This window comes from Coregonus clupeaformis, unplaced genomic scaffold, assembly GCF_020615455.1.
Source record: "Coregonus clupeaformis isolate EN_2021a unplaced genomic scaffold, ASM2061545v1 scaf0435, whole genome shotgun sequence".
NCBI classification, from domain to species: Eukaryota; Metazoa; Chordata; class Actinopteri; order Salmoniformes; family Salmonidae; genus Coregonus; species Coregonus clupeaformis.
In genome coordinates this window covers 21056-37409 of record NW_025533890.1, presented here as the reverse complement: position 1 = coordinate 37409, position 16354 = coordinate 21056, and the positions used below count along the sequence as shown (strand labels likewise).

Here is a 16354-nt window from a genome sequence, read left to right as displayed (position 1 = left end):
CTTGATTTACTTATCTCTTTGTTCCAGTATAGTTACATTAAACATGGCCACAGGGGCAAAACATCCCCAAAATAATACATCCACACCTCTTCCAGCACCGTTGCATCCCTTTGTCTATCCTAAAGTCGAGCAATGACCAAACAACAATGCATTCAGCTATGCCCCGAAACAGTTCAGAATCATACTGTTCAACAATAACCACAAATCATTGAGTTTAATGTACCAAATGCATTCCCCTATACATATTCTAAATGTGTGATGAAAAAAAAGATGGTTCCAATACAGAATTATAGTAAACAGTAAAATAAGTTCCAGTACAACGTTATTTCTCAGTGTTCCGTATATTGTCCGATACTACAACCATAAATACTGGTTCCATAATTATGCTTTCTGCAATTGATGCAGAAAATACAAACATTTTAGTACTTGTTCCTAAAACTGCTTCAAATATTCACGGAAATTAAAGAAATTAAACAGAAAAGGATTCAAATAAACATTTAAGGCGCCAAACAGAATTCTGTACAATCAAAGAATTAGCCCTTTAGGGAGAAGAACGTTGAAAGCAGACGGGACTCTGGCGTTAACGCATCATCAACATGACTACTAGGACTTCACCTGGAGTAGAGTTGAGGTTACGGAGGGTGTTGAAAAAAGTAAATTATGTTGGATACACTGTAGACTGGAGGGGGATTCACAGTCAGATGGAAGCACTTGTAGAAGAAATGTCACTGTTTTCAGCATTAACCCAGACCCTTGCCCCTTCTTCACCTGCAGTCCTTGACAATTAGCGTACCATACCTCATTAGGAATGTCTCATTCTACTACAAACTTCATTTTGGAAGTTATGAGGTTGAAAGGTTGATTTATTTTGAATTTCCTAGCCCTGATTAAGTTAATTTCATGTCAGATTGGGTCTCATTCATTAAATAAATAAACATACATGACTAATGAACGATTTCAAGAGCTACAATATCAATTTTGGGCAATGATCAAACATGTTATATTGGGTTGAGTTATCACATTGTTTTTAACAAGAGGCTGTTAAGTACAGAGACAGAGGAGTCTAGTACTGTAGCCTCTAACCTTACAGCATTGAATATAGGTCAATTAGAAATGAGCATGAAAGGAATATGTACAATCAAGGGGGAAAAACACAAAGCAACTCCTTTATCTGATCACTGAGAAACATTATTCAAACTTTGCCCAAACATTTATTGTAGCTTTTACCCATAGTGTATGATTTAGTCTGAATTGAATGACATTTATCAAATCTGAGTCTCTGATTATCTCAGATAGTGATTACTTCCTATATGGAGACAAAGGAAAACCAACCAACTTATTTCCATGAAGGCTGCACTGCACTCATCCAGTGAGATACAGACCAGTGTGTGTTAACCTTGATAATGGCTCTAATCAGGGGTGGTTATGTCATTCCTGTCATTACTCTAGTGTTAGAGACAAACTTTAGTCAGAGGTGGTCACTGTGTCAAGGCTGCTGAGGTTTGGGGTGGAGGGGACCTCTTTATCATAGTCTGCTTTCAAGAGCGGGGCGGCGTCCTCCGCCTTCTTCTGCCGGGCAAAACGTCAGTCGCGTCTGGGGGAAGCCTGCGCTGTGATGCTGAACACGTGAATGCGCAGGTGAGAGGCGATCTGGATGCACACGCCTGTGCAGTAGCGCATCAAGTCAATCAACGACAGGACCTGTGGAGGAAATACAAGGACCGACATGAGAAATGTACATAGGGCCTAGAGTTGTTCCTGGTCAGTTTGTGGTTAGGGGAAACTCCTGGTCCTATCTATATGGAAGACATCAACTGAAATGGGTTGAAAATGACACCAGACCTGTATTAAAACATTGGTTTGATGAGAGAACTACAGAATCGTGAAGACAAATCTGGGGTGGGAACTCACCATGGCGATCCAGAGGACTATGTGCTCGTCGATGAAGCTGTTGAAGTACTGGTTGAGGAACAGGAGGCCAGGCCCAATGAAAGCTGTGTCCGGGAGATAAAGCTCACTCTTGGTCATGTGGGCCACCTGACACAAGGACAGAGGAACAGATGTGGAACATACCGGTATTGGAGGAGGAGCAGAGAGCTAATGAATGAGCTGTCAATACCGGTATGGCTTGTACAGTTACATATGGGTGAGGTCCCATTGATGAGAGAGGAAAAGCATTCATTACTTGCTTGATAAGACACTCCAGACAGAAAAACAATGTTTTTTAAAAAGAATTTCCCTTCAGGCAGTAGAGTCAGTAGACTAGAGATATTAATATATTGGAAGATGACAGCAAAGTAAGAAAGTGAAGAGTATTTATTTAAATGGAGCACTCACAACTAGCTTGTTGGAGATCTTGGCAACGACCATGCCGAAAGTCAGGATGTAGAGGCAGGGGTGCAGCTCAAAAAGCTTGCTGGATGACTTCTTGAAGATGATGAAGGCCAGTGTAAGGATGAGGCCGATGTGCATACCTGGTGTCAGCACACTGGTGTCCTAAGCAACACACAGCAACATATTAAATAACTGAATTGTTAACCTAGAATAGAAGCCAACATTTTTTGATTGTCCTAAAATGTACAGTGCCTTCAAATCAAATCAAGCTTTATTTATACAGCACATCAGACATGGAATGCAACACAATGTCTTTACAGAAAAACCCCTGAATATAAAACAATGAAATTAAAAGATGAAATATTTACTACACAACAAACATAAGTGTTAAGATCTCTTTTAAATATGTCCACAGTTTCAGCCCCCCTCAGGTTCTCTGGCAGGCTATTCCAGAGGCTGGGGGCATAATAACTAAAGGCTGCCTCTCCATGCTTCTTGGTCCTAGGCTTTGGGATAATTAAAAGGCCAGTGCCAGAGGACCGGAGGGACCTACTGGGTACATAACTTAAAAGCACTTAGAAAATATTCACATTTTTTTGTTACTAGGGCTGTGGCGGTCACGGAATTTCGTTAGCCGGTGATTGTCAAGCAAATAACTTCCGGTCTCACGGTAATTGACCGTTAATTAACATAAACACATTTAGCATCTCCTGGCTTCCATACACAGCCTACAAGCCACTGATGCAGACCTTTGGAACATCTACATAAATCCATGTAATATAGCCTACACCTTCACAATAAATCCATTATTTATTTTAGACAGGTCTAAAGAAACATGATATTCAGAAGAACAGAATAGCATACTCTGAGTTGTCCTTTTGTTAGGTCCTGATCTGGCTATGCCAAATGGCTGTGGGCTACACTCATTTAGCAGACAAGATTTGCTTAGAATTCCATGGCATTATTTTATAGTATGAAGAATACAATTGAACAAAGCTGATTAAAATAGAAAGGATATTTTCTCCAAACGATTTGAGGGAGTGCTCACATACGGCTATTCTGTGTTGAGCGGTTAACAAAGAAATAGGTACTCCTATATGCTTCATTTAGAGTTATTTATGTAACTTTAGTTGTGATAAAAACGTTGGGCTATATGTTTTGATTTTTAATACATTCTAAGGCTGCATGATGCAACTCGAATTATGATTTTTAAAAAGTTGCATGAAAGGCATGAGCTCTGCTTAGTTTTTTTGTGCAGGCTGTACACACTTCATCAGTCTCTCATTAACAATTTGACAACCACTTATACTTGATAATGCCTTGAATTTCCCGGCAGCATAATGTGTGGCCGTAATGCCCCCTAAAAAAATCCATGCCTTTTGCGGCCAGTGGCCGTTTTGCTCTTGGGCTGAATATAATAATTGTAATTCCCTTCTCCCTGCGTGCTCAGAAGCACCTTTCACTCACATGGCTCTCTGTAACATAACCGGGTCTTTCTCACAGGTTACAAGTGAAGACCGACACGTCGGGGACGCAACTGCGCGCGTCCTTATCCAATTCAGAGGCGCTTATTGAAGATATTGGAAGAACTGTCCACATTTACTTTTTGTCAGCCAACAAGATGACTAGGCCTAACGAACAGCAAAAGCACTAGCCTACAGTGGGGGAAAAAAGTATTTAGTCAGCCACCAATTGTGCAAGTTCTCCCACTTAAAAAGATGAGAGGCCTGTAATTTTCATCATAGGTACACGTCAACTATGACAGACAAAATTAGAAAAAAATATCCAGAAAATCACATTGTAGGATTTTTAATGAATGTATTTGCAAATTATGGTGGAAAAAAAGTATTTGGTCAATAACAAAAGTTTCTCAATACTTTGTTATATACCCTTTGTTGGCAATGACACAGGTCAAACGTTTTCTGTAAGTCTTCACAAGGTTTTCACACACTGTTGCTGGTATTTTGGCCCATTCCTCCATGCAGATCTCCTCTAGAGCAGTGATGTTTTGGGGCTGTCGCTGGGCAACACGGACTTTCAACTCCCTCCAAAGATTTTCTATGGGGTTGAGATCTGGAGACTGGCTAGGCCACTCCAGGACCTTGAAATGCTTCTTACGAAGCCACTCCTTCGTTGCCCGGGCGGTGTGTTTGGGATCATTGTCATGCTGAAAGACCCAGCCACGTTTCATCTTCAATGCCCTTGCTGATGGAAGGAGGTTTTCACTCAAAATCTCACGATACATGGCCCCAGTCATTCTTTCCTTTACACGGATCAGTCGTTCTGGTCCCTTTGCAGAAAAACAGCCCCAAAGCATGATGTTTCCACCCCCATGCTTCACAGTAGGTATGGTGTTCTTTGGACGCAACTCAGCATTCTTTGTCCTCCAAACACGACGAGTTGAGTTTTTACCAAAAAGTTATATTTTGGTTTCATCTGACCATATGACATTCTCCCAATCCTCTTCTGGATCATCCAAATGCACTCTAGCAAACTTCAGACGGGCCTGGACATGTACTGGCTTAAGCAGGGGGACACGTCTTGCACTGCAGGATTTGAGTCCCTGGCAGCGTAGTGTGTTACTGATGGTAGGCTTTGTTACTTTGGTCCCAGCTCTCTGCAGGTCATTCACTGGGTCCCCCTGTGTGGTTCTGGGATTTTTGCTCACCGTTCTTGTGATCATTTTGACCCCACGGTGTGAGATCTTGCGTGGAGCCCCAGATCGAGGGAGATTATCAGTGGTCTTGTATGTCTTCCATTTCCTAATAATTGCTCCCACAGTTGATTTCTACAAACCAAGCTGCTTACCTATTGCAGATGCAGTCTTCCCAGCCTGGTGCAGGTCTACAATTTTGTTTCTGGTGTCCTTTGACAGCTCTTTGGTCTTGGCCATAGTGGAGTTTGGAGTGTGACTGTTTGAGGTTGTGGACAGGTGTCTTTTATACTGATAACAAGTTCAAACAGGTGCCATTAATACAGGTAACGAGTGGAGGACAGAGGAGCCTCTTAAAGAAGAAGTTACAGGTCTATGAGAGCCAGAAATCTTGCTTGTTTGTAGGTGACCAAATACTTATTTTCCACCATAATTTGCTAATAAAATAATTACAAATCCTACAATGTGATTTTCTGGAGAAAACAAATCTCAATTTGTCTGTCATAGTTGACGTGTACCTATGATGAAAATTACAGGCCTTTCTCATCTTTTTAAGTGGGAGAACTTGCACAATTGGTGGCTGACTAAATACTTTTTTTCCCCACTGTATGTCAATCTACTATCCCCCATAGTACAAAAGTTGACCTATTCTATTCTGTGCGAGAAATAAATATTTCAAACATAGTCTGGGACAGTTGTGGGATGCGATAGATCCCAAATTAATACAACCACTAGCATTAAAAAAATGTTTTTACGCAACGAGGCTGACGCAACAGATCAGAACATTTAGCTTAAAATGTTGATAAACTATTAGGCTATTTCTTCACATTATAAGCGCAGCAATGTGCATACGGCAGTAGGCTTTAAGCACAAATGTTCCATTAGCAGGAAAACACCATTATCAAAAGTGACCGCAAATGAGATTATGCATGTTATGCTTTTATTATAAAGGTGACTTTTTATGGTGAACATTATCTTTCCCAAACTTGAAACTCACATGCTGCGTATGTATGCCAGTTAGGCTCTACACCCATTGTAAAGCGGATGCTTAATTTTAAAGAAGTTATTTGGCCACTTTAGTTGTAATACAAACCTTAACAAAACATTTAGGCCTATGGGCTAGGCTACATGAGGCGTGAGACTATGATTTTCAAAGACATTTGCATTGATGTCAGAGTAATTAGAGGGACAATAGAGTGCTGAGTACCAGGCAGCTAGCAAGTTTGGTAGGCTACTAATGACCATCAGCAGCATCAGTGCTTGGAGAAGCCTAATTACCATGACATGGAATTTGACTGCCTTCATGACCTGTGACCACCGGTGTGGTGGTAATATGGTCACCGTAACAGCCCTAGTTTTTACAGCCTGATTTTAAAATGGATTAAATTTAGATTTTCTGTCACTGGCCTACACACAATACACCATAATGTCAAAGTGGAATTCTATTTTTAATTTTATTTAAACTAATTAATAAAAAATAAAGTCTTGAGTTAATAAGTATTCAACCCCTTTTATGGCAAGCCTAAATAAGTTCAGGGGTAAAACATTTGCTGAAAAGGTAACATAATAAGTTGCATGAACTCACTTGTGTGCAATAATAGTGTTTAACATGATTTTTCAATGACTACCTCATCTCTGTACCCTACATATACAATTATCTGTAAGGTCCCTCAGTCGAGCAGTGAATTTCAAACACAGATTCAACCACAAAGACCAGGGAGGTATTCCAATGCCCCGCAAAGAAGGGCACCTATTGGTAGAATTGGTCCAAAAAAAATTACACTGAATATCCCTTTGAGCATGGCAAAGTTATTAATTACACTTTGGATGGATGGTGTATCAATACACCCAGTCACTACAAAGATACAGGCGTCCTTCCTAACTCAGTTGCCGGAGAGGAAGAGATTTTACCATGAGGCCAATGGTGATTTTAAAACAGTTAAAGAGTTTAATGGCTGTGATAGGACAAAACTGAGGATGGATCAACAACATCGTTGTTACTCCACAATACTAGCCTAATTGTCAGAGTGAAAAGAAGGAGTAAAAATATTCCAAAACATGCATCCTATTTGCGACAAGGCACTAAAGTAATACTGCAAAAAATGTGGCAAAGCAATTAACTTTTTGTCCTGAATACAAAGTGTTATGTTTGGGGCAAATCCAATCCAACACATTACTGAGTACCACTCTCCATATTTTCAAACATAGTGGTGGCTGCATCATGTTATGGGTATGTTTGCAATCGTTAAGGACTGGGGAGTTTTTCAGGATAAAAAATAAACGGAATGGAGCTAAGCACATGCAAAATCCTAGAGGAAAACTTGGTTCAGTCTGCTTTCCACCAGACACTGGGAGATTAATTCACCTTTCAGCAGGACAATAACCTAAAACACAAGGCCAAATCTACACTGGAGGTGCTTACCAAGAAGACTGTGAATGTTCCTGAGTGGCCAAGTTACAGTTTTGACTTATATCTACCTGAAAATCTATAGCAAGACCTGAACATGGTTGTCTAGCCATGATAAACAACCAATTTGGTAGAGCTTGAAGAATTTAGAAAATAATAATAGCGAATGTTGCACAATCCAGGTGTGGAAAGCTCTTAAGAGACTCACAGCTGTAATCGTTGCCAAAGGTGCTTCTATAAAGTATTGACTCAGGGGCGTGAATACTTATGTAAATAAGATATTTCTACATTTCATTTTCAATACATTAACAAAAATGTCAAAAAACATGTTTTCACTTTGCCATTATGGGGTACTGTGTGTAAAAATAAATAAATCAGTTTTGAATTCATTGTAACAACAAAATGTGGAATAAGTCAAGGGGTATGAATACTTTCTGAAGGCACTGTATGCTAAATTTTACTACCACGTCCGCTGTTTAGGCTTAAGTGTAATTAAAAAAACACTAATCAACCCAAATATTTAGCTAAAAACATGTCATTACATAATACTTACAGCCACAGTGGAGCCATTCTTGCCGACGCCCCCGTTGAGGATGACGTGGAAGTAGTTATAGCAGGAGAACACGGCTCCCCCAATAATGCCCAAGATGGGGAAGGTTTGCAGCTTCACCCCAAGGACGGGCAACTACAAGAGGGTAAAACAACCAATAGTTTCAGTTAACAGAACTAAATCAACTTCTGTCACAGCAGCTAGCGTTGTTTCCACCAGTAAGCTGTGGGTGGGTGGGGCATGCTGCTGAGGCCATGATGGAAGGAGAAGCCAATAATATTGCGTGGTGACATCAGCTGTTTGCTAGCCAGATCATGTGATCATGTCTACGCCACGGTGGATTAGCTACCCATAATTACCTTCTTCTCACTTCTGATTGTGACGTTTAGTCGTTAAGCCTCCACAGGCTGCACAGAGTGAAAGTGAAACAAAAGGACTATTTAATGACTAGTAGTCAGATTTTTGTTGTGGGGTTGGTTGGTTATACAGTACATGTTAAGGATTGGTTGTGTTGTCTTATGGTGCCAAATGTTGGTGTAAAATTTGTGTTGTCATATAGTGCCAAATGTTGGTGTAAAATGTGTGTCGTCATATAGTGCCAAATGTTGGTGTAAAATTTGTGTCATCATATAGTGCCAAATGTTGGTGTAAAATTTGTGTCATCATATAGTGCCAAATGTTGGTGTAAAATTTGTGTCATCATATAGTGCCAAATGTTGGTGTAAAATGTGTGTCGTCATATAGTGCCAAATGTTGGTGTAAAATTTCGAAGTCTACAAATCCTATGGCTTAGATGCCAGAAAAGGAAAGAGAGAAAGAGTGTATGAGTGGGTATGGGAGTGTGTGTTAGGTTTGTGTGCATGGATGGATAAGTGTATTGGAGCCATACCCTGTAGTCCCAAAGGGCCACTCCACCAAAAGCTGACATCACATACATGACAACGATGGCAATCTGGACCTCCGTCACATCAACCCTGGGTGGAGAGAATTTATACAACTCATAGATCAGAACCAGACTGTATATTTTATGAAGCACGATGGACTAGACTTAAGTACTACAGTGAGGGAAAAAAGTATTTGATCCCCTGCTGATTTTGTACGTTTGCCCACTGACAAAGAAATGATCAGTCTATAATTTTAATGGTAGGTTTATTTGAACAGTGAGAGACAGAATAACAACAAAAAAATCCAGAAAAACACATGTAAAAATTTTTTATAAATTGATTTGCATTTTAATGAGGGAAATAAGTATTTGACCCCTCTGCAAAACGTGACTTAGTACTTGGTGGCAAAACCCTTGTTGGCAATCACAGAGGTCAGATGTTTCTTGTAGTTGGCCACCAGGTTTGCACACATCTCAGGAGGGATTTTGTCCCACTTCTCTTTGCAGATCTTCTCCAAGTCATTAAAGGTTTCGAGGCTGACGTTTGGCAACATGAAACTTCAGCTCCCTCCACAGATTTTCTATGGGATTAAGGTCTGGAGACTGGCTAGGCCACTCCAGGACCTTAATGTGCTTCTTCTTGAGCCACTCCTTTGTTGCCTTGGCCGTGTGTTTTGGGTCATTGTCATGCTGGAATACCCATCCACGACCCATTTTCAATGCCCTGAGGTTCTCACCCAAGATTTGACGGTACATGGCCCCGTCCATCGTCCCTTTGATGCGGTGAAGTTGTCCTGTCCCCTTAGCAGAAAAACACCCCCAAAGCATAATGTTTCCACCTCCATGTTTGACGGTGGGGATGGTGTTCTTGGGGTCATAGGCAGCATTCCTCCTCCTCCAAACACGGCGAGTTGAGTTGATGCCAAAGAGCTCGATTTTGGTCTCATCTGACCACAACACTTTCACCCAGTTCTCCTCTGAATCATTCAGATGTTCATTGGCAAACTTCAGACGGGCATGTATATGTGCTTTCTTGAGCAGGGGGACCTTGCGGGCGCTGCAGGATTTCAGTCCTTCACGGCGTAGTGTGTTACCAATTGTTTTCTTGGTGACTATGGTCCCAGCTGCCTTGAGATCATTGACAAGATCCTCCCGTGTAGTTCTGGGCTGATTCCTCACCGTTCTCATGATCATTGCAACTCCACGAGGTGAGATCTTGCATGGAGCCCCAGGCCGAGGGAGATTGACAGTTCTTTTGTGTTTCTTCCATTTGCGAATAATCACACCAACTGTTGTCACCTTCTCACCAAGCTGCTTGGCGATGGTCTTGTAGCCCATTCCAGCCTTGTGTAGGTCTACAATCTTGTCCCTGACATCCTTGGAGAGCTCTTTGGTCTTGGCCATGGTGGAGAGTTTGGAATCTGATTGATTGATTGCTTCTGTGGACAGGTGTCTTTTATACAGGTAACAAACTGAGATTAGGAGCACTCCCTTTAAGAGTGTGCTCCTAATCTCAGCTCGTTACCTGTATAAAAGACACCTGGGAGCCAGAAATCTTTCTGATTGAGAGGGGGTCAAATACTTATTTCCCTCATTAAAATGCAAATCAATTTATAACATTTTTGACATGCGTTTTTCTGGATTTTTTTGTGGTTATTCTGTCTCTCACTGTTCAAATAAACCTACCATTAAAATTATAGACTGATCATTTCTTTGTCAGTGGGCAAACGTACAAAATCAGCAGGGGATCAAATACTTTTTTCCTTCACTGTACGTCAAAAACAAACAGTAGTCGTTATCTGCCCAGCAACAGGTAAGCAAATAATATAATTGGGCATCATTCCTACTTACAGGCCAAAGCGCAGTGTTCCGGAAACATAGGTTTGCCAGTGTGCACAGAAGAACATGAACATCCCCACAAAGCCACTGAAGAACATCCAATCAGGGTAGCTTCCTATCCCACAGGATATACATGTTCCCACGGCAACAAACACTGCAGAGAGAGAGAGAGGGAGAAAGTTGAGAACTAATGAGTAACGATGTATCATACTTCTGAGGCATAGAACAATGTATGTTGTCAGTCAATATGATACACTGGTTGCTATGATGCTAAACACTAAATGTAGTCTAGTCCAGACTCTAGACAAAAGTACAGGGGAGCCCACTGCTTGAAATACACTTGGTCAGGTACTGTAAAGCAACACAAATTAAAACTGGCAACAAAAAAAACTTTGGGGCCGCACCTGTGGAGACAGCATCACAGCCGTGGTCAAAGAGCTCCCCCAGCGCAGAGCTGCTGTTGGTCCTCCGGGCCTGCTTCCCATCGATAGCATCCAGTGACTGATAGATGAACAGGCCCAACGCACTCAGGATGAAGGCCCATGCTGGAGCCTGGAGAGAGGAAGGGAGACGGAGGGAGGGAAGGAGGGAGAGCGAGAAATGGAGGGAGAGAAATTTGATTAAACAAGGGGATGGAATAACCTGGTTTCTATTTCTACTAGGACACAAGCTTTTCCTTCACCATCACCCGTTGAAGGGAAAGGTCTCGGTCTTTGTCTTCTGACTGTGAGTAAACAAACAGACTTGTTTACATGAGACAATCAGTGACCAAATCAAATCAGTGAAGATTGAAGAAAGCCATGACACACATTGGGGAAAGTTATCTTATTTTGAGTCACTTCTTGCGAAACAGAGAGTTGCTTGTGTTTGACAAGTTGAGATGTTTTACTATAACCTCCCGAGTTGCGCAGTGGTTTAAGGCACTGCATCGCAGTGCTAGCTGTGCCACTAGAGATGGTTCGAATCCAGGCTCTGTCGTAGCCAGCCGCGACCGGGAGACCCATGGGGCGGCGCACAATTGGCCCAGCGTCGTCCAGGGTAGGGGAGGGAATGGCCGGCAGGGATGTAGCTCAGTTGGTAGAGCATGGCGTTTGCAACGCCAGGGTTGTGGGTTCGATTCCCACGGGGGGCCAGTATGAAAAAAAATTATGTATGCACTCACTTAACTGTAAGTCGCTCTGGATAAGAACATCTGCTAAATGACTAAAAATGAAAATATATATTTTTTTTAACATTTCATTCAACACATTTTCTAGAAAACAGCTGTAGTAAGCATAAATAACGTGTTTTCCCTTGAAAGACAAATCAGTATAAGGACATGCAGCTAATGACTGAAAGAAAACAAGTGCCAAGCACAAACAACACATGAGACACGTGTCTTCATCCAGCCTGGAATGCTTTTTATACAGGGGACTTATTCAGGGGACCCTCCCAACCCCCACCATACACACGTGAACGTATGGTAAAGGCAATATGAACTCTACTGGGTGAGTTCCTACCACTGGGACTTCAAGTATTACCAGCCATTTGGACATCAGGGGTGAACCAACACTCAGTGTTTATCATCCCTCTACACAACAATGTACCAGTAGCTTAGCCAGAAATGTGTGGGTGGGTGGGCCTCCAGAAATTTGGGTGGGACAATTTATTTTCTTTAAATAAATAAACACTTTTTTATTTTTTATTTAGGAAAACAGCTAACTTATTTTATTTTATTAACCCGTCCACCACCCGTCCTCCAGACGTGATGCTTGGCATTCAGGCCAAAGAGTTCAATCTTGGTTTCATCAGACTAAAAAATCTTGTTTTTCATGGTCTGAGTGTCCTTTAGGTGCCTTTTGGCAAACTCCAAGCGGGCTGTCGTGTGCCTTTTACTGAGGAGTGGCTTCCGTCTGGCCACTCTACCATAAAGGCCTGATTGGTGGAGTGCTGCGGAGATGGTTGTCCTTCTGGAAGGTTTTCCCAACTCCACAGAGGAACTCTGGAGCTCTAGGAAGAGTCTTGGTGGTTCCAAACGTATAATAATAATGGAGGCCACTGTGTTCTTGGGGACCTTCAATGCTGCAGAATTTATTTTGTACCCTTCCCGAGATCTGTGCCTCGACACAGTCCTGTCTCGGAGCTCTACAATTCCTTCGACCTCACGGCTTGGTTTTTGCACTGACATGCACCGTCAACTGTGGGACCTTCTATAGACAGGTGTGTGCCTTTCCAAATCATGTCCAATCAATTGAATTTACCACAGGTGGACTCCAATTAAGTTGTAGAAACATCTCAAGGATGATCAATGGAAACAGGATGCACTTGAGCTCAATTTTGTGTCTCTTAGCAAAGGGTCTGAATACTTAGGTAAATAAGGTATCTGTTTTTTTATTTGTAATAAATGTACAAAACATTCTAAAAACCTGTTTTTGCTTTGTCATTAAAGGGTATTGTGTGTAGATTGATGAGGAATTGTATTTTTTAAAATCCATTTTAGAATAACAAAATGTGGAAAAATTCAAGGGGTCTGAATACTTTCCAAATGCACTGTATAGCCATAGAAGCACAGTGACATATGCCTCAATGCAGTCATATTCATGGCTTATTGGGGTGTGGCTTTCAGTTAGTTATTTTGGGCCACCCATCCCATGAGTGAATGTCATTCCACTTAATCTAAATGCCATTCCAGTGCACTGCTTGCTATGAATTCTAGCTGATGGTGTTTGCATGTTTAGGTAAAAAGGCAAATAATGTCCCGTTTAGAACACTGACAGTAGAGAGCATACTTGTATTTTTTTGTTGCCTAATCTGATACGGTGGGCCTGGCTCCGCAGTAGGTGACCTGGGCCCACCCGTGCCTACGCGCCTGCAATGTACTGTGCTGTACTGACCGAACTCTGTTATCTCTCTATACAACTCTGTAATTATCTCTCTGCACAACTCTGTTCTCTACACAACTCTTTCCTTTCTACACACCGTGTTCCCTCTCTCTACACAACACCGTGTTCTCTCTCTCTCTCTACACAACACCGTGTTCTCTCTCTCCACAACACAGTGTTCTCTCTCTCTCTACAAAACAGTGTTCTCTCTCTCTCTCTTTACAAAACACAGTGTTCTCTCTCTCTCTACACAAAACCGTGTTCTCTCTCTCTCTCTACACAAAACCGTGTTCTCTCTCTCTCTCTACACAAAACCGTGTTGTCTCTCTACACAAAACCGTGTTCTCTCTCTCTACACAAAACTGTGTTCTCACTCTCTACACAAAACCGTGTTCTCTCTCTCTACACAAAACCGTGTTCTCTCTCTCTACACAAAACCGTGTTCTCTCTCTCTACACAAAACCGTGTTCTCTCTCTCTACACAAAACCGTGTTCTCTCTCTCTACACAACACTGTGTTCTCTCTCTACACAACACTGTTCTCTCTCTCTCTACACAACACCGTGTTCTCTCTCTCTCTACACAACACCGTGTTCTCTCTCTCTCTCTACACAACACCGTGTTCTCCCTCTCTACACAACACAGTGTTCTCTCTCTATACACACAACACCGTGTTCTCTCTCTCTCTCTCTCTACACAACACCGTGTTCTCCCTCTCTACACAACACCGTGTTCTCTCTCTATACACACAACACCGTGTTCTCTCTCTCTCTCTCTCTACACAACACTGTGTTCTCTCTCTCTACACAACACAGTGTTCTCTCTCTACAACACTGCACTAACTGTGTTCTCTCGACAGAACACTGTACTGTATTGGCCTAACTGTGTGTTTGTCCCATTGGTTTGTCCACCACAGCTATTTTGACCGTTTTTCTCTCTCCTAAAACACTGTAATGTTTTCTCTTTCTAGATATCCTTCTGTTCTCCAGTCCCTTCCTCTGCCAACAACAACAAACTGCTCTTCAGTAACCCCTGTCCCTGTCCTAAAAAGCCCTTTCTGTATACAGGTAGTCATCTTAGTTAAATGGCTCTCAGGCTAGTTCTGTATTGAGTATAGGCATACAGGGTCACCCTTGACATCTTTTCAGTTGGCCAGTGACAGTGGTGTATGCTGCAGCTTATGTCCAGGCCAGGTAGCCCTTTCATCTAGTTATTCAAAGCTGTACTGTACTGTATACAGAATGCAGATGGAGACAGGTTGCATGTGAGTCCATGGCTGCATTGACACAACAGCTTGTGCTGCATATAAAATGCCCTTGTTGAATTGTCTGCTGCACAAACCTGCCTGGAGCTTGATGGAATCTGGACTTTGTGTCAGTGGTGAGATTTCAATCTGTACTGTGGGATGGGTGGACAAAGGTATAGAACTGATAAACATACTGTAACACATATCTGAATACCTGACAGGCACGCGCCTGAAAGCACCCTATACAAAGGAAGGAAAAGAAGCCAAACAGGTAATGGGTAGATTCACACACCCTCTCTCTCTTCAGAGAATCGACCTAAGTGGACAACCGGTCATAGTATGAACACGTGACATGGTTAAAACCTAGGTATTCCCCTGTTTTTGGTTTGCTGACTATGGTTGAAGTTGTATACCTATTGTTATCTATATTTGCTTATTTTACATGATCCAATCAAAGTTCAAACTTGCAATAGGTAAAGTTAATATTACTTTAGTTTTCCTTGAACAAACATTCTGCCACACGTACTCCTTACCTTTAATTACTATTCGCTTGATTTATGAGTGGCTACGCAAACAGGGTGCCAACTTTTTGACACCAACTCTTATTTGGCATTTTAAATCAAGCAAATGTAGTAAGTCAACAACAATAATCTATTAACCAACAACAAACTTTCAAGGAACAAAACATTTGATAGTGGACTGTGCACATTTTCCACCGAATATTCTGATGATTTGAGCAGTTGTACAGTAATAATAGCGCTGTAACGTTACATGGATTCGAGTTGCAACACTGTTACACATGATCTCAGAGAGTTACAATGCCGTCATGTGGTGTAGCTACGTGGCTACTCGAAAGTTTCCCCCCCAAGGTCGCAAAGCACTTACCTCCTCTGTTGCGGTTGGACAGTAAAACACCAACACTACAGTTGTGACTATATTTATTACCAGTCCAATTATAGTCAGAGTATTAGGCGCTACCCAGGTTGGAATTTGTTGGACCAGCCAATTCCAATATATCTGACAAGGAGGTTCGAAAAGGGATCGACCCGAGGCACTATATTTGTGCTCCTCTAGCCGCTTGAGTTGTGCGGCTGACAGCGGCTCCGGCCACAAGAAATGTGGCATTGTTTTCAGCTTCGGCGCTACGATACGTAGCCTATCACCCAGCGATACTCTTGACGTTCCTGTGGGTTTCAGGCACTGCTATCTTCTCGCGACCGCCCAGAAAATACTTGCTCATTTGGCAGTTATGTGTGAATAGTCCTTTTTCTAGAGCGGAACCATGAGTTGTCGATATTTTTTCCGTTTGTGATTGAGAATTGCGTTTCAGCAGGAAGCAAGTCTCCGGAAAGGAATGAGGCCGGGAATTTCAAATGAAATGTAGTCCTTTGACCGCTAGGAGCAGTGAACTACAACTGCAGTAGGCTACTGAAGCTTCGTGGCTCCGTTGAATGTAACATTGTAACATTTTATTCTGTAGTTGCCCTGCGGTTGCAACATTTGTGAGTGCACTCTGGAGTGAATATGGCGTGTTCTTTAAACATCTTAATACTGGAATTATTTTCCTATTGTGTACTGTAGA

The 16354-nt window shown here is 42.0% G+C and overlaps 1 protein-coding gene across 1 annotated transcript; it reads right to left on the bottom strand.

Moving 5' to 3' along the window:
• Nucleotides 1-199: 199 nt before the first annotated feature.
• On the bottom strand, nucleotides 200-16350 carry LOC121548946 (cholinephosphotransferase 1). The gene is made up of 8 exons (XM_041860629.2): nucleotides 15658-16350; nucleotides 11071-11218; nucleotides 10679-10820; nucleotides 8834-8918; nucleotides 7948-8079; nucleotides 2338-2496; nucleotides 1912-2037; nucleotides 200-1701 (listed from the first exon to the last, which is right to left on the bottom strand). Exons 1-8 carry the CDS (start codon nucleotides 15895-15897, stop codon nucleotides 1585-1587), a joined length of 1149 nt encoding a protein of 382 aa, XP_041716563.1. The 5' UTR covers nucleotides 15898-16350; the 3' UTR covers nucleotides 200-1584.
• Between the last annotated feature and the right edge of the window lie 4 nt (nucleotides 16351-16354).

What these genes read in the sequence shown, in the direction of transcription:
- LOC121548946 (XM_041860629.2), bottom strand. Translation starts at nt 15,897, where the DNA reads ATGCCACATTTCTTGTGGCCGGAGCCGCTGTCAGCCGCACAACTCAAG. An exon ending in GGAACACTGCGCTTTGGCCT is followed by an intron (nt 8,919 to 10,678) that starts GTAAGTAGGAAT and finishes CTCTCCACCCAG; the next exon opens with GGTTGATGTGACGGAGGTCC. An exon ending in TAGTCCTCTGGATCGCCATG is followed by an intron (nt 1,702 to 1,911) that starts GTGAGTTCCCAC and finishes TTTCCTCCACAG; the next exon opens with GTCCTGTCGTTGATTGACTT.